We start from the raw sequence: 18646 nt of genomic DNA, 5'->3' as shown, positions 1-18646 counted from the left end.
TAAACATTTTGCATTGCATATGGAGGACTAACATGATCTGTGATTCTGTGCTGAATATTCAGCATTCATTACAAAGTATTTGGCCCAGTAAGATTTTGAGTGGCCTTTGTTTTGATCCACATTCGCCCTCTGGTGGAGAAACACATGTGCGCAACCCTCGTCACAGCGCTTCAAGAACTCGTCATAGAGCTTCAACCAATCAGCGCGCAGATCACAAGAACCTGCGAACCAATCAGCGCTCACATCAACAGGAACTGCAACAATGGAGGCGAGCATGAAGCCCGTGGGTGTATGACAGCATGACAACAGCAAATCAAGCGCAAATCCCCCAAAATCATTATGCACGCTTTCTGAACGGACAGTTAACTGTTTCACTTGTGAAATCGACAAAATGGCTTCGTGGTCGGAGAAAATGCTACAACTCCTGCGTCGAATGAATAACTTTCATTTACCAGGTGGGGAAATATTAAAAGAATCATATGGCAGAACAATCCATATGCATATATTGGACAATGAAAGCTTACTTGATCTGTAAAATTACATTAAAGTTCAACTCATGCTGACAAAGACTTTATTTTTTATTATGAACATGTTTTCAGCGTATGAATTAACGTAAATATTTGTAACGAGTAACTTCCTGATATCCATGACATGTTTAATTCATAAAAAAAGTCAAGAAAACCTAAAAAAAAAAATTTAAATAATGTACGTCACCTTTTTTTTAAACTTCTGTATACTCACCTGTATTCAAGGAAAACATGTTATTACTTTATTTTTGTTGTTTGTCAGTGACTAATATAATACTATAATATACATGTACAATTCCTATATAAATGCATTCATTTACTCAACATCAATGCATTCTTTTACACCAGGTTCTAGTTTAGAGAGCTGTCTACGTTTCGAGGTGGCTGGAGAACAGGTTGGATGGATTTCCCCTAAAGTAGCATCAATTCTTGGTAGTTTTCCTGTTGTCTTCAGACCATATGGGAGCACTATAACCTTCAGCTCCGGTCTTGACACTTTTGAGAGCAGATCGGTGGCTGTGGATGAGGTCTTGCAGGAGCTGAGGAGAGAAGCAACATTCACCTGTCTCATAGGCTGGAGAGATGAGGTGAGACCGCTCTGGTACATGCTAGATAATTGCCCATTTTCATCCTTACTTCTTGAGCAGTTATGTGTCAGTTCCTTCCAATGTCAAAAATAATGAGCAATATTTTATTTTATTTTTTATTAATGGGGATTATTTGCTCCCTGCACGATTTTCAAGCCTCCCTCACCCAATCTTATAAAATAACACATCATGCCATCAATTTGTATTAAATAAAAAAACCCAGAATAATTCACTACAGGGTCATTTTTAAAACTTTGGTGATTTCATACCTAGGGGCCTCAATTATAAAGATGTGCTTGGAATGATCCTAAATGTGGAAGTACGACAATTCCCAAAATGTTCCTACAAACAATTTATGAAATGTCTATATGCACAAAATGTTTTGCTAAATGCATCCCACTGTATACATTTTAATGTTACTTTAGTGTAATTGAGATACTATTACAGTTTTATACATATTTTTTGATATTATAGTTTTTATTAATATTTTGAATATAATTTTTTTTTTCCATTTTCAATTTGATTTTAGTTAAAGTTTAGTCGTTGTTGTTTTTGTCTCTCTTTTTTAGTAGTTTTTGTTTATTTTATAAATGTCTACAACATAGTTTTAATTCATTTTTATTTCAGTTTTAGTTAAGTACATCAAGTAAACAAATCAGACTAAACGAAAATGAGAAATATTGCCCTGAAATAATATTTTTTGTATTTTATAATAATATTAATGCATATTGTGATTGTCTGTTTATCTTTGCATTATAATAAACACGAAATTGGATTGGATTATTTACTTAATTAAAATTGGATTACTTTAATTACTAATGAGAACAAAAAGTTTGTACGCATGCCCTTAAGTTGGAGTATACATACAGACATTTTCATAGCAGTTCCTGCAAATCCTGATTAGTTCATTACTTTTGATATAGGATGAACTTCATAGAATTTGGTAGAATTATCAGTGTATTTTATTTTCAGCAATACGCTGTGATGCCCAGGTATTGCGACCCTCCGCTGATGTATATGGAGAGAGCAGCTACAAGTATGTTAATGAAATATTAATTTCATGCAGCTACTTTGTCAAAGAGAGTGTCACTTATAGCTGTTTCTAAATAATGGTCAAACACAGGTCTGTTTGGAGTGAAACGGTACGGCGTCCATGTTAATGGCTACACTCGGGATTCAAGTGGTAACCTTAATATGTGGCTGGCACGACGATCTCTGACCAAACAGACATATCCAGGAAGACTGGACAACATGGTAATTTATTAATAAACTAATTAATCAGCTCATTACAAGAAGTGCCACACCAAACTTACACCACAGGTTGAGTCAACAGTAGGTTGAATCATGCTGTTACTTTTAACACTTCAATCTATGACTCCTTCACACTACGCGCTCATTTATCTTAACCAGTTATATCTCATGTCGTCAACACTCTTTGCACTTCAGTACAGTACTACCTCAAGGATTCATCCAATTATGTTAATGCTACATTTGTACTGCTGCCGTTTAATTACATTACTTATTTTTTTACATAGTTAATACATTCATGTACATACAACACTTTAAACGTCTATGTATTGTATTCAGCCTTTGTGTGGTGTTTTGTAAGTCTGTTGTTTATGCAAGTTATATTTGCACTGTTTAAAATTTTTGCACATTGCATTGTTGTCTTAACCTGTGGGAATTTCCCAAGACAGACTTTAATTGTACTTATGTACCCTTTATATATGACAATAAAAAACACTGACTTTTGAGGAAGTTGGACCATTTAAACACATTTCTGTTCAAAAGTTTGGTGTCAGTAAGATTTGTTTGAATTAATTTGCTTTTATTCAGCAAGTATTAAACTATTTAACGTGACAGTAAAGATATTTATAATGTTACAAAAGATTTCTATTTCAAATTAAAGTTCTTTGAACTTTTTATTCATCAGAGAATCCTGAACAAAATGTATCATGGCTTCTGCAAACATGTTGAGCAGCACAACTGTTTTCAACATTGATAGTATTTAAAAAATAAAACAAATCACCAAATTAGCATATTTGAATGATTTCAGATCATGTGACACTGAAGACTGGAGTAATGCCTGCAGTAAGTTCAGGCTTACCAACATTTACATTTTAAAATATATTAAAGAAAACCGTTAATTTTACTGTTTTTACTCTTGATGAGTATTAGACTTTTTTTTTTTTTTTTAATAAGACCGATCCCAAACTTTTGAACAGTAGTGTATAAAATAATTTATACACACAGTAATAAATTGTGTTTATCTGCTATAAATTAGTACAGTTAGCTTTTAAAGATGACCTCAGAGCTAACAAACACTGACTAAAAACCACAAATCTCCCATTTTGATGTAATGGGGTCTTTAAAGGATTTGATTTATCACTCAGGCGGCTGGAGGTCTGGCAGCAGGCTGTAGTGTAAGGCATACCATGGTAAAAGAGTGTGAAGAGGAGGCCTGCATCCCTCCAGGCCTGGCAGATCAAGCGCTTCCTGTGGGAACTGTGAGGTGCTTAATCTTTTTTATTTTTTACTTTTACAAAGCACAAAAGCAATTGCTAACGGCTGAATTTTAAGCTTAAAGATGCCTATTACAGTTTTTCTCTATTCAAAACCTTTCCCAGATACCAGGGTAGATATAAACTCTCTCAACTCTCCTGCTAGAGAGACTGATTAATACTGCAGAAATGCCAGAAATAGCTTCCAACTGGCAGGTTTCCAGAGAAATATTCTGTGTGCACGAATGAAGATGACCAGAATTCAAGTTTTATACAGGCTCAGAACACGTCAATGTGATCAAAGACATGAATGCCTGTCACAGGCATCATTTCTGCCTGGAAACTGTTTAGCTAAATTGAAAGACGTTCTGCAATCAATTCATGCCTCCTCTGTCTCTTTTCTCTGTAGCTACACCTACGAAGATGAAGAAGGAATATTTCCTGAGTGTCAGTTTGTCTTTGATTTAGAGCTGCCTCTCAATTTTCAGCCTCACATTGGAGATGGAGAAGTGCAAGCGTTTTACTACTATCCAATCGAGAAGGTGAAGGCATCCCATTGATTTTAGGTTTGAATGCTATGTGATGTTTTATATAAGAATAGCTGTGACATATGCGTTTGCTTATACTTTGACATGCAGAAAAAAAGCATTGAAAATGGTTCCTTTTCTCTCAGGCAGCTTTCTAAAATATGTGCATTTTCCTAGACTAGAAGGGGTGGCACATCTTACCCCCATTCTCCTCTGTGTCATTTGTTGATTTCAGGTGAAAGATCTCCTGGTCAGTGAGGAGTTTAAGCCAAACTGTGCCATGGTGGTACTGGACTTCCTCATCAGACATGCCATCATTGAGCCAGACTCAGGTTTGTTACACACTGGAGGTCAGATGTTAGAATTTGATAGCATGTACTTTTAAATGAAAAGTTTAACATGAGCTGTAGCTTACGTTTTTCTCTCATTTCAGAGCCCTATTATCACGAATTTGTGGCTGGATTGCACAGATCACTGTAAAAACTGACTGACTGTGTTAAGACTTCTGTCAACCTTCAACCGTTTATTTTTGTTATCTACCTCCGCTTTTAACTCCTAACATCGTCAGCATGTGTACTTGTTTACTGAAGACCACATCTAGCTGGTGAAAGCATTTTACGGTATTTTACGCAAACATAACCCGGAGAAGAGATGCAGAATAAAGACCCAAGCAAAGTTACCCTATAAGAATTTATTTTTTCAATACATTTCAAACGAGTCTGTGGAAATCCAAAGATGCACTGGTATACAAAAGATAATTGATGCATCAAAGGCTCTTTTTTTCTTACAATGAAATGCAGAATCTCTTCTAAGAAATGACTTGCATTTAATAATATGGCATTAAACGGCTCTCTCAAAACCACATTTTCGCTACTTTTTTCCTTCTTTATTTCTTTTAAAACTTTTAAATTCTAAGATACTAGAATTTGTAAAATACGCAAAAATGATATAGTATAAGCCAGTAGAATTTCACAAAAAAATATTTTAAACATACAGTACAGGAGAAAAAGGGGAATAATGAAAAGAAAACAAATGGAGTGAAAATGGAGGGAGTTTCTCATTTATACAGTGAGATAAACAAATATCACTTGTATTTCTGCACACCAAATAAAAGCCTGTCATGCAGGCAAAGAGGAATACGCGCAAAAATAATGTTACTGTCACCTTTTATAAAACGTATATATATTGCCAAAATCGAACAGTGTCTGACAGTCAACATACAGAGCTGTGGTTTTGCTTTGAGCTCCACAAGGGCTGATTTACCCAAAGTTTTTTCTTTTTTTAATTACATTACATGAGCAAGCACATAAAATACTCACAAAAAAGGTGAATTAGTATGATCATTGCTTAACGCATCTTACTTTGAATTTATAGGCAAATGGCAAAAAAGTACAAGATATATTTAAATCTTATTGGAATAAAGAGTTGTAAGACTACCACTACTTTCAGCTATTTTAAACCAGTGACTAAACCGCCAATTTTGCAACAGGACAGGAGGGCACAGAGGAACCAGTTGTGTTAGCCAACAGTATTAGCGTGTTAATGTCAGAAAAAAGATTGATTGTTAAACATAAAAATATAGGCATGAATGTTTTACATAAGACGGCACTAGTTTCTTGGGAGGTTTATAAAGGGGATCACGGGAGTCAATGTCTTGATCCAAAAAACACCTCCCTGCTTGACATGTAGCATACATGATGTAGGGTACTAACTAATGCCTTTTACACCCTGAATAATGCACTTAGTGCCAAAAAAGGAATCTTTTTAGACCAAGTCGTTTGTTTCTGTTCTTGCTAATAGTGCTGACCTTCTAAGCAGAAGATGTGGTACGGGCCAAAGAATACCTCGCATATAATCCCACCCTAAAAGCAATCAGTGATTGTGAGCCACTGTGAAACCACGTCAATCTTTACCCTACATACACACTATCCTTACACTTGTGATCAGTCTGAAGGCTTAAGGTCAACTAATCTTGATTTAAAAGAGGACTGATGGCCATAAAAATGTTAAAGTCCCTTTTTGCCGGTGTAGTTGTCCCTACAATCTTCTGTAGTTTCCTTTGGCCTGGATTGAAAATGACCCTCCCCGACCCCCGAGTACATAATTAACACTAGGGGCGTTTCTTCCCTCTTATCTGCGAACTTTTATAGCTCTTTCATTTTCCTTGGCCTAGTTTGGTTACCCCTTTCCCTCCCTCGTTCTTTTCTTTTCCTCTCTTGTTCTCTATAGCAAAGCGCAGGGATTCTTCTTGCCACGTTTTTTGGCTTGGAGCGCCGCTCTTGTGGCCATTTCGAACACTTCCCTCACGCCCTCCTTCGTTTTAGCCGAACACTCAAGGTAGCCGAAGGCATTGATGCGATTAGCCATGTCTCGCCCTTCCTCTGGTTTAACTGGTTCCTGTTAAAGGGAGAAAGCATTGACGGGGCATTGGTACAGTATAACATAACACTACAACACAGCAGTAACAGCAATTTGTCTAACTTTCTATGTTATTTCCATAAAAATATAGTAACAGATTTATGAAAAAGAAAGTGTTAGCCCACACACCTGTTTCATCTTAACCAGCTCCCGTCGAGTGTGTTCATCATTCCGTAAATCTTTTTTATTACCAACCAGAATTATTGGCACATTTGGACAGAAATGTTTTACCTCCGGCGTCCATTTTTCTGGGATATTCTCTGTGTGCATAGAGTACGGTTTTCAATAGAGTGACCACAGGAATGTGGTCTTACAGTATAAAATATTCAAAAGGCTGAAATTAGGCCTATATATATATATTTATATATATATAATTAATATTAAAGACCGGCCACTCCAGAAAAAGATTATCTCACCCAAACTGTCAGGGCTGTCTATGGAAAAGCACATGAGGATGACATCGGTGTCTGGGTAGGAAAGGGGCCTCAGCCTGTCGTAGTCCTCTTGTCCAGCTGTATCCCATAAAGCCAGTTCAACCTGACAACAAATGGTTAAAAATTATATAATCAGCATAGCAATTTGTGTAAACACTGAATGAACAAATGAACATGAATTTCTAAGGATTTAGCAGCACTCAAGCTGCCTGAACTCCATAAGTTTGTTTAAAGTCTCATGATTATATTTGAGAATGATCCAACATCCACATGTTCAGTGTCACAAAAATTAGTTATTCACAAAAATACATGCAATTTTTATATATAGTTAACAACCATTCAAATGTTTGGGGTCAGTAAGATTTTTTTTTTAAAGAAAATATTTTTATTCAGCATTTATTAAATTGGTCAAAAGCAACAAAGACATTTATAATGGATTGCTGGTTCAGGTAAATGCTGTTCTATTCATCAAAGAATCTTGAGAAAATGTATCACGGTTTCCACAAACATATTGAGCAACAAAACAGTTTTCAACATTGATAAGAATAAATATTTGAGCAGCAAATCAGCATATTAGAATGATTTCTGTAGGATCATGTGACACTGAAGACTGGAGGAAAGGCCTTTCCACACTGAGTGTGATGTGAAAAAGCGAAGCGAATCGCCTGCGAATGTTGCTTTCACACCGAGCACGAAACAAATTCTGAATTTGTGAATTAGCCTTCTGCTAATTCACGCCTACACGCTAGGTGGCGCCGACCAACAATGTCTTTTTCCTCAGATTTAACATCTAAATTATAATTATAAATAAATTATAATAAACAAAGTTTGGTTCTACACCAGAAACACGCTATCTGTAATGCTTACAAGAATAGGCTACATCCTAAAATATAATTAGAAGTACAATTAGCGTCAAGCTACACTTGAAAATGTATTTAATTATTAATGTATTTGCTTACCCACTTTAAACCATCATCGAGTGCTTGTAATGACTTCTGATTGTGATTTATAGTTGATTTTGATTCTATAATAATAAACAGACACATGCACTCTTTGTATGTTTAATAAGGCTAACTTTCACTGCTAATATTAGTCATAAACATCCTTTATTTCTCAAAAAAAAATAAAATGAGCTGCATACAAAACACATACAGAAAATATATCATCATAATCATGTCTATTTGCTTTTGCTATATTTCATGTGTAGAAAAATGTTTCACTCAATTTTTTAGTGTTTTTTCATTTTAATACAGAAGATCTAGACTAGAGAGTGAACACGCTCTGACTCATAACACTCGTGCACGTGGAAGAAAATGGAGGGTGCTCTACAGATCACATGATTCAGTGGATAATTATTAGAAATGTTATTCTGTATGAAGAACATGTGACAATAAATCTGTTCTGAAATACCAATGATAACAAGAACTCAGCATCCACACTGGTTTTCGAAACAGCGCCACCATTCTCACCCTTCTGTGCAACAGCAGCTGCTCCGGTTACGTGAGCCTTGCTCAAATCTTATTGGATGGCCCGTGTTTTCACTTTGCGAAACTTAAAAGATTCGTCGGACTGGACGAAAAAAAAAAACATTTGCATTTTCGGTGCGTTAATGTTCACGATCTATGTGGAAGCATCCATAGGAAGCTGTTGTTTATTCCAGCGCGTCATCGCGTCTGAAATTCGTTTCGCTTTTTTCGCGCTCAGTGTAGAAAGGCCTTAATGACGCTGAAAATTCAGCTTTGCCCTCACATGAATAAATTACAAATGTATATTAGGGGTGTAACGGTTCACAAAATTCACGGTTCGGTTTGATACAGTGGTGTCACGGTTCGGTACATTTTCAATACGGGGGGCGGGGCAATTAGTTAAGTAGCAATGTTAGAAATATTTCTGTTTTAAACCATGAAGGCGAGCCAATGGATATCACACAAGCACGCGTTTGCGCCAGGGTTTGCACACGTGCAAACTTTGCGCAAGGTTTATGCTGGTGAACGTCTTAATCTCAGTCAATTCACTATAAGCAGAAAGTGAAAGTAAAAACGGAATGACGAAGTAATGACGAAGCTTTCGGCATGTGACACCGTATATTCTCTCAGAGACAAAGAGAGACGAATCTACTTCTACTTATGCTGATAACGGTATAGCCTATAGCTGATTTAATTTATTTCCTTAATATTTCTCTTGTGGCCCGTACATACTGAAAATAAAAGAAATGTATTTCGTGTTAAACAGGTTGTTTTTGAAAGTCGGTGCTTGAAATAAAAGCTTTTTATTTAATTGATTTTTAATGATGACTGCAGTGTTAATGTTTTAATTATAGGACTATAATTCATTGTAGGTAGTCTATAGCCTAATAGACCTGTTTTAAAAGAACTTAAAAAAAAAAACATTTTAATTGAGGAGTAAATATATATCTATAAATATATAAATATATCTTATCCTCGCAGCACGTCAGTTATGCGTTAATTATTGCGGGGCAAATTAATTGTACTTTTAACTTATAATAAAAGTAACTTCATAATAATAATAATAGGCCTAATAAAAATAAGAATGCAACAGCCCTACATTAATTGGAAATGCCAAATCCTCTTAAGATTGCCAATAATTGATGATTTTGACAATATCTCTGGCTATCGTTGATACAATATCATCGTCTTTCGATGCACCCCAGCAAGGGGAGGTTATCGTGGGGCAGACAGCACGTTGCCTGTGACGTCTTTGGGCTGCCTTGTTGAGCGCAGTGGCACTGATATTTCATACACTTTAAGCTTTTATTTTCCAAACGTAATAGGATTAGTAATGTGTACCGAACCGAAAGCCTCGTACCAAACGGTTCAATTCGAATACGCGTATCGGTACACCCCTAATGTATATTAAAATAGAAAAATGTTTTTAAATTATAATACTATTTTGCAATATTCATTTTTTTTTTCAAATAAATGCAGCCTTGGTGAACATAAGAGACTTCTTTCAAAAGCATTTAAAAATCTTACAGATCCCAAGATTTTGAATGGTAGTGTATGTTGAATATTTCATATTTTAACTATATTTCTATAATGTATTTAAATATATTTATATAAATACACATATTATTATATTGTAGTTAATCATTTCACAGATTTCCAACAACAGCAAAAGACAATCAATCACTCACTGTTGACCCAAAATAAAACCCCATTCATTACAAAAGAACTTTGCATAAAAATGCAAAAATAAGAATACAGGAAGAACACTAAGAAGTTTATGAACAATCTGAGGAAGTTACATGTTTCAAAAGGTCAAATTGCTACAGAAGAGACACATGTATGCTGTAATAGACCAGTGGTGACTCTGGGTTTGATGTTAAGAGACATTCTTACCTGTTTGCTGTCCACCTCAATATCAGCAACATAGTTCTCGAACACTGTGGGTACGTAGACCTCAGGAAACTGGTCTTTACTGAAAACGATGAGTAAACACGTCTTTCCACATGCTCCATCCCCAACGATTACAAGCTTCTTACGAATTGCAGCCATCTGTCATGCAAAATGAAAAGATCAGCCAATAACTACAGGAGGCAGGTGGAAATTGTTCCTACGCTGGAATTGGCAACCATTTTTATTACATAAATCAAACCTTTCTCTTTTTTTGATAAATAGAGAATTGTTTGTGTATGTCTGCCCTTCTCTACTGTTTCATGTGGAAGATCAATTCTGAGGTGGAAATACTCCAGACATTCTTGAATAAATATGTAAGCCAGGCATACAACCACCTGTGTTACATATAACTATATGTATATATGTGAAGTATTATATAAATACTTCACATATTATTAAAACGTAAACACTTCCATTTTTGATTAATTAACATTTATTGAAAGAACTACAAAGCAGGGGTGTGTTTCCCAAAACCGTCGTTAGTTCATTGAACTCTACTGGTATTAATGATGGATCTTGCGACCATAGTTGCTTTTGAGAAACGCACCCCAGAATGGACAAACATGCATTTTAGTTTAGCATTTGATATTCAACAATTATTACTTTTGTCCCCACAATGAAAATAATGTAAGTGGGTAAAGTACATAAATTAAAAGCGTGTGTGAGCACAACTGGTTCAGTTAAAGCGATTTATGAGTCTTAGGTGGCTTATTAGGAACAATAGGAGCCAATTGTGTGAAACCAGCTTGACAATAAAAAGTTATATCTATGAATTTTAATTACACAAAGAGCATCTTTTTCACCTCGAAGAAGCTTATTAAATGTTATGAATGTTTATTTTTGTTGGTCTACTGGCAACTCCATATTTTTATGAAATCCATGTATTCAAATATTCAGATTGCATTTATTTATCAACCAGTTTAATCACTGTGGATACTAAGAAAATATTTTCTTTTGAGTGCTTTGAGTTACAAAAAAGCATTACAGTTTCAGTTTTTGACAGTCAGCATCCATCTCCACAATGAAAACAATGCGAGTAATGTTCATAAAAGCACATTTAATTCAGTTAATGCCTTTTCATATGAGTCTCAGTGGACTCATTAGGAATAACAGGGGTCAATGATGCTGTTCCTTGCGAACCAAATTGATTGCTTTTAGTTAGAAACAAATAATTAACCTCAGGCCTTTTCTGTCTTATATTTCAGAATAAAACAACAAGTGAGCTCATTAGGGTTCCTTCCCTCATGTCTACATTCATATTTCAGCCATTTTAATGATTTGTACACTGGGTTCTTGTGTCATTATAGCACTGCAGTACCAGCCCTCCTCACACACACACACACACACACCTCCCAGCTGCTGTCACAACACACCGCACCCTACTCAATTCACTGATCAACGCCGGAAAAACAAACATTAAAGCATTACACATCCATTTAGACTGCAGTTAGGTCAAAATAATGTCGCTCAAGTGACCTTTTACAGTTTAACAATGAGTCAACCACTGATTCAACGAGACTGAAGGCTTAATGACTGATATAATAGGCATTTAAAGCGCTGAGTGTTATATTGCAGAACAACTAGTGATGTTGATTATAACAGCCGCATGTCTGCGCCAAACTGGATCAGTCCCCGGTTTACTCCCTATACTAACTGGGACGCCTCATCTCGCGCCCTATTAAGTGTAAAATGAGCATCGTTTGGCTTAGATTCGACTGGATTCCCAGATCAATTCTAGTATTAAACTTTCCATACGTGTTATAGTCGCGATCATCGGAGTTTAATGTAATTATGAACTCGTGTTCGGCATCTTGTTGTTCGTTTGTTTCCGTCATCATCACACTTAGCCGTTTAGCACTGAGCTAGCCGCATATAAAAGGCATCTTTTATCTCACTGGAGTCGTTTTTAAAATGCTAATCCGTTTTATTAGCTCTAGACCGTATGGGAAATTAATAAACATATCGATTGTAAATACCAGATGTGTTTTTGTGTGAGTATTTACCGTTTTTGTTTCAGATGTCCTCGCTTTCTTTATCTTTTCCTGTACGACCCCAAGGCCCCGCCCCGCAGACAGTGCCACGCCGCTAAGACACGCCCATTGTCGATCGTTTCCACCAATCAGAGAAAGTGACGCTGGAGTGACGTCGAAAAGAAGAACAGCAACATTTTTGAATTAATTTTTAGTTGAAAGACTTTCTTATCATATCTCTTAATTTAAATAATATTAAATATGACAGAGTCCTAAAACAGTGTACGGAATGTTTGGAAATAATATTGATGGGGTTCAATTTACTTCCTCTGTTTGCCAATGTTTCCCCATTTGATTTATTTACATATATATATATACACACACACCCTTTTTACATGTAAACTTTAGTGTAGATGCTCTTTCATATTCCACTGAAGGTGTACAGTATTTGTTTCTTTAATAAAAAATATATAGAACGACTGATATATGTAGCTTCTTCATAAAAACAACACAACAGCTACTTTCAGTTGTTGTACAGCATAGAAATACTTTGGCCCTGTCTGTATTTCTTAGTCTTAATAGTGCAATCATTAAAATAAGAAAGATTACATAAAACAACATGCATAAACACTCAACTTTGTTTCACCCATACGTTTGAAAACAAAAAGCTAATTCTACAGGTTCAAGCGTTTTCAAGTATTAGTTGAAAATACCACAAACCACTATATTATAACATTTTTTTATTACATTATAGTTGAAGGGAGACAAATGTACAACAAAACACAAATTAACAGGATAATTATTGACAAAAAGTTGTCTACTCCTCTCCAGAGGGCAGAACAATCGTGCTGGGATCATAATAATTTTCAGTCATGAAGGGAAGACCCTCGGCTTCCCTCTGTTTAATCAACCTTTCAGCTTCCCGGCGAGCCCACTGCCTCATTCTGGAGGAGAAAAACCAGATAGAGATGGAGATTATGGACATTACATTAAAGAAAAAGGCAAACCATTATTCCTTCAGATGAAATAAAACAACGGAAAATGCACACTTGGAGACCAATGCATCTAAGCAAACCATTAATTAGCCAATTAAAGTAGGTCAAGATAGAAAAAGCTTTAAATTACAATGATACATAGAGTAAGCAGCAAATTCACCCTCCACGTTGCACTATTTAATAGCTAAATGTTTTTTTCCAAGCTTCAAAGTTGAGATGTATGTCTTAAAATCAAAATAAACTTTTACACATGTTTTTTGGGGACTTCATCTTATGCCTAGTTTTTTTAAACCTTATTAGAGAACAAAGTCATTAAGAATATTATCAAGCTCTTCTTCAAACAGACTGGATAATCGATGTAGATCTTATCTGTCTCTTCCCAAATATCTACAGAAAAGAATAATACATTCCAAAACTTTTCAGTTGAAGTAATGTGCAAAATATAATTGCATAGTTGTGAAAAGTAGGAGCTTAACAACGGAGTTATAAATTTCATGGTTCACTCATGACATATAAAACATATGTATTAAATATATTAGATTCTGATTGGTCAATCACTGTATTTTGTGCAAAATTTACAGTCCTTTCATTCATGCACTTACCCATGATCTGGTAAATAGTGGATAAAAGTCCCTCCAACAACAATGGCCACAGAAATGCCAAAGAAAAATGCCAACCTCATGTTCCATTCATCCACAAAAGAGTCATGATGATGGAAGCCATGGAAATCTGGATTCTAAAAAGACAGATGAACATTTGCCATTTATGAACTTAAACACAAGTAAACACAAATATCACTGCAGCAACTGAAAAGAAAGAACATAGCAGGCACAGCTTTGCAATATGCAATACCATGCATATAATAAATATAAATTGGAGTTGGATCATACAGTGCACAATGTTAACATGTTCCTGTCAAAGCATGTCAAACTTCAGACTGAGATTTTATTGGGCAGCCTAAAAGTATTATGTCAATTAACCCACTGCTAATGACTTTCCGTGCATCATACACATGCGTTTATGGTCCTCTTACCTTCTCAAACGGGCTGACCTCTGCGTGTCCATGACTGTCCTGAGCAGCGGGAGACAAGGGCTGCAGATCAGACGCCACCGCCGCTCCAGACGCGCTGGACTTCGGCGTCTGCGACACACAGCGGCTCCCGAGCGCCGAGCTCAAACGAACCCGGGACAGGGTGGGCCAGATACGGCTCAGGCGTGAAGCCATTTCCCCCGATTCTCTGTGAAGCTGTTTCGAGACAGCTACTTTTCCAGGTTATTTTTTCCGGGTTAAAATGAGGTTCTGTAAGTTTTCTGCGATCCTTACCGCCACCCGGTGTCGCGGATGTATTATAACGCAAAAACGGTGAGTTGTAGGAACCATGACCAAACAGCAGGTGCCTCTGTTTACAAATCTGAACTGGATCTGTAGAATCATGAAAAAATAACAATGGCTTGACAGTAAACTATTCCTTTCTAAACTATTCTACGCTTTATAAATATTTCCACATCATGCATTACAGAATTCCTGTGCAGTATTATTTATACCATTACAAACCCATGTGTGCAATATATTCAATTCACCCATTTTTCTCATTTGTCATTTTATCTGTACTCTCTGCACAACCATATACACCTCTACACAGTATATCAGCTCTCTGTACATACACTTTTCATATTATTCTGTATAAGCTCTTCTTCTGTACTTCTGTTCTGCTTTATGTAGATTGATATTCTGTGAGTACCAGACATTTCCTGTGTGCATAAGCACTCTAACAGGTTCTAAATTTGCATAGAAATGCTTTTAAACATGTACGTGGGGAATGGCTGATACACTATGATTTTAAGCATAAATTCATCTCCAAGGTACATGTGTGTGCCATTCAGTTGTCTTCATGGGTTTGTTATCTGACTGCAGAAGCAGGAAGTTGTCAAAACCACAGAGGCTTCAGCTCTTCAACATGTTCCTCCCTCGCAAGAAATCCAGTTTACACGCATGAACTTTTGCAAATCTCTTTGTCACACATTTCAAAATACACATGAACACATTCTGGTGCTAACGATTAGACCATCAGATCCTTTTTGAAGTCAGCACAATAAGACATCTTGAAAAATACTTAATATTTATTCAGTGTACATTTAGGTTTTGAGTAACTTAGGAGTCAATCAGATATTTAACAACTACAGTACAATACTTTTCAAACAGTGTGATGAAGTGTACAAAACATTACTATTTAACAAGCTATTAACAAACACTGACAATATTAAAAAGTATCCTTTTTTAACGGCATGAGGTCTTGGCATCTAGCAAAACTAACTTTCCTTCATTCAAATCAGTCTTAACATTGAGGAAGAGAAATTGGTTTTCTTCTGAGGTTAAGGTATTTCCATATCTCCATTTGTAGATAAACGCTTGTCAGATTCACACCCTCCTCTGCTTTCCACGTTTTCTTTGCTTTCCTCATCCTGCTCATCTGATTTCTGCCTCAAACGTAGTCCTGGATCCTTCTGCGAAGGGATGCGAAAGCTGGAAAAAGATCCGCCTCCTGAGGGCCGTTTTTCTAGATGAGGACACAAACACAAGCAAAAAAATATATAGAGAAGTTAGAGGGAGTGTATTTATTGTGAAATCAGAAAAACAAGGGTGAATTATCTTAAAGGAGTTGTCTTAAGGGAATGAGGTTATATGCATTTTTTTCTCTGAAACCGCAGTGAAAACAGACCTAGATTGCATGCCACTCGCAGTCTTTGCATTAACCTCCTACTCAACATATGCTGAAATGTCAAGTTAAACCAAAGATCTTGATGACTAACGTTTAGACGAATCTTCTCAATATCAGCCAAATTCAAACCATGAAGCATAAGACCTGATGTCTTGTTAAAGGTAAACAGTGTGAATTAGATTGTGTTTTGTGTCTTGAAACTAACCTAACCCTAAGGTAATGTGCGTACCTCCTGGTCCAATAGGATGCATTAATCTGTTCATCTGAACATTCCAGTGTTTAACATTGGTGCTGGCCTGACGAAGCTTCCTTTGAGCAGCCTGTCAGAATAAAACAATACAGATTTAGCTAATGTTAGCATCAGTAGTACATTAACTGAAAATATTACAAATGAACCTACTGCAAAAATACACTGCTGTTCAGAAGTTTTGGGTTTGGTAAGATTGCTTAATGTTTTTAAAAAAAAATCTCTTATGCACACTGCAGTTATTTGATCAAAAAAAAAAAAAAAAAAAAAAAAAAAACAGTAATATTGTGATTTAGTATTATTTAAAAAATTTTTTTAAAGTATATAAAAAAATTATAAAATGTCATTTATTCCTGAAATTACTCCAGTCTTCGGTGTCACACGGTCCTTCAGAAATCATTCTAATATGCTGATTTGGTGCTCAATAAACATTTCTTGTTAATTAATAAAAAGTATTTTTTTCTATTAGATTTTTTCTATAGATCACTTTTGATCAATTTAATGCATCTTTGCTGAATAAATGTATTAATTTCTTTAATAAATACATAAACATTTTAAAATGGCAGTGTAGGTCTTTATAAATAAAAGTATTAATTTCTTCAATAAATACATAAAAAACAAACAAGCACTTTAAAATGGTAGTGTAGGTCCTGCATTAAAAACAACAACAAAACCAAAAACCATACAACCAAAATCATTCAAACTATAATATATGAATCTGAGCTAATCTCTCTGCCCTTGTTTAGATAAAAACACAGTTGCAAAACTCACCACTACATCCTGGTCCACTCGGTGGCGATTGGCTCTGACCTCCTCCAACTGCGTCTGTGCCTCCTCCAGAGATCGAGACTTACTTTCCATTTCCTGTTTGAGCTCTTGTTTCTCCCGCTGGGCACGCTGGATATAATCCTCCTGCTCCTCACGGAGAGACATAAGGGCCTTCATCTTCTCTTCTTCCTCAGCCAGTAGCCTTTACCAATGAGGCAGTGAGCGATCACGCACAATGCAGGTTAAAATAGCAAGAGTGTGTTCAAATTAGGCATGTTTTATTAACATAATAATCTGAGAAAAATGTTTATGTGAAAAGTAAGTGCTTCACTAGATGGAAGAACATCTGATGTGGCACAAATTTGCTTTTTCATTTAATTAGTTTCATTTCATTTCATTTCATTTCATTACCTAGAAATACTGCAGGATCTTAAATATTTTACAATTACATTGACATTTGTCATGTAATTTCTTTGTCTAAAATCTTAAAAAATCGTAAGACTTTATATTCAGTGTGGTCTAAGATTAAATGTGCACTCAGCTGTATATTAATATTTAAAGTGTTTTTTGCTTACAATGGCATATTGCATGCATGTATTGTAGAATGAATAGATTTGTAACAGTAGTAGAGTCGTATTGTATTTACTGACCCAGAAACAGGTTTTATTTGTATATATTATATATCATTATTATGTATATATTCATTTCTCTAGACAAATATGTTTGTATTAAAAAAGCCTCTTTTGTCTATTACTTCCTCTGGTAACTTCCTCTTCATTAATTCCTGCATAACCTCATGCAATTTTACATGGGAGAGCTTTTAAAACATTGTATTTCCACCCTGAATAGTACCTCTCTGAAGTGTTTTAGCACCTTGTTTTGTAAGACACAACTCACATTTAATAGAAAGTGCAAAGAGGGCACCAAACAGTCTGCAGATGTGACACTGAAAAGCCCTGTCATAACATCAGTGTGTTTGTGTGCGAAACTGAGCATGGGTGCGTTGCTCAACAGTGTTTGTGTGCTGCTGCTCACCGAGCCTGTGCATAGCGGAAGGCCTCTTCGTCCTGCCTGGCTTTGATTTCCTGTTGTAACGCCTCCTCTAGCCGCTGCTGCATGGCCTCCAGTTCTTTGATTCGTTTTCTCTGTCTCTCAGCCTCAGCCTCCTTTAGTACCATCTCAGCCTGCATGCTAGCCCGCGCCTGCACTCAAGCAAAAACACGTCAGATATACCTCACATTGATTTATCGTTATCCATCTATCAGAAATTAATTCTAAATGCTTTTAAATTCCAGTTTAATGCATTTAAACTGAATTAAAATTCAGGTGGCGAACAGGATGCAAAATTGCAAGTTGTATTTAAATGTAAGGAAGCAAAAATTATTATTATTTTTTTTAGAAAACTGTTCAATTTTGAACGATGACATGACAAAGCCTTATTTTAAAGTTCTGGAAAAGGTAACATTTTGAAACAGAGATACAGACAGACAGACGAACAAACCATAGATAGATAGATGGATAGATGGATAGATAGAT

The 18646-nt window shown here is 35.9% G+C and overlaps 4 protein-coding genes across 6 annotated transcripts in view; 1 reads left to right on the top strand and 3 right to left on the bottom strand.

The window, feature by feature from the left end:
- Window positions 1-213: 213 nt before the first annotated feature.
- Window positions 214-5005, top strand: LOC306849319 (uncharacterized protein). 2 transcript variants are annotated; one of them, XR_013782307.1, is made up of 8 exons: window positions 214-455; window positions 876-1114; window positions 2087-2150; window positions 2238-2368; window positions 3508-3626; window positions 4025-4181; window positions 4378-4474; window positions 4576-4997. XR_013782307.1 is itself a non-coding variant. In XM_079384261.1 (8 exons), exons 1-8 carry the CDS (start codon window positions 392-394, stop codon window positions 4620-4622), a joined length of 894 nt encoding a protein of 297 aa, XP_079240387.1. In that variant the 5' UTR covers window positions 214-391; the 3' UTR covers window positions 4623-5005. The 2 variants fall into 2 exon arrangements, 1 of the variants encoding a protein (XP_079240387.1); XM_079384261.1 differs by having other exon boundaries at window positions 4025-4157; window positions 4576-5005.
- LOC306849321 (rho-related GTP-binding protein RhoA-A) lies at window positions 4819-12480 on the bottom strand. Its single transcript, XM_079384263.1, has 5 exons — window positions 12414-12480; window positions 10354-10509; window positions 6977-7097; window positions 6690-6820; window positions 4819-6539 (listed from the first exon to the last, which is right to left on the bottom strand). The coding sequence occupies exons 2-5, from the start codon at window positions 10507-10509 to the stop codon at window positions 6366-6368; spliced, it is 582 nt and encodes a 193-aa protein (XP_079240389.1). The 5' UTR covers window positions 12414-12480; the 3' UTR covers window positions 4819-6365.
- Window positions 12481-12715: 235 nt separating this feature from the next.
- Window positions 12716-14670, bottom strand: LOC306849318 (NADH dehydrogenase [ubiquinone] 1 beta subcomplex subunit 11, mitochondrial-like). Its single transcript, XM_079384260.1, has 3 exons — window positions 14409-14670; window positions 13978-14111; window positions 12716-13324 (listed from the first exon to the last, which is right to left on the bottom strand). Exons 1-3 carry the CDS (start codon window positions 14598-14600, stop codon window positions 13198-13200), a joined length of 453 nt encoding a protein of 150 aa, XP_079240386.1. The 5' UTR covers window positions 14601-14670; the 3' UTR covers window positions 12716-13197.
- Window positions 14671-15479: 809 nt separating this feature from the next.
- The window catches only part of LOC306849000 (differentially expressed in FDCP 6 homolog), a 13348-nt gene continuing 10181 nt past the window's right edge, over window positions 15480-18646 (bottom strand). The window contains exons 8-11 of one of the 2 annotated variants that reach the window (XM_079383815.1): window positions 18146-18312; window positions 17114-17312; window positions 16325-16415; window positions 15480-15933 (exon numbers count right to left, since the gene is read on the bottom strand). In XM_079383815.1, coding sequence (XP_079239941.1) covers window positions 15749-15933; window positions 16325-16415; window positions 17114-17312; window positions 18146-18312 — 642 coding nt within the window. In that variant the 3' untranslated portion in view covers window positions 15480-15748. Of the gene's footprint in view, window positions 15934-16300; window positions 16416-17113; window positions 17313-18145; window positions 18313-18646 lie in introns of both variants that reach the window. The other variant, XM_079383814.1, reaches the window with a different exon arrangement.

This window comes from Barbus barbus (genome assembly GCF_936440315.1).
Source record: "Barbus barbus genome assembly, chromosome: 29".
Lineage (NCBI taxonomy): Eukaryota > Metazoa > Chordata > Actinopteri > Cypriniformes > Cyprinidae > Barbus > Barbus barbus.
Note: the sequence above shows the minus strand (reverse complement) of the source record. Positions and strands in the feature narration are given on the sequence as shown.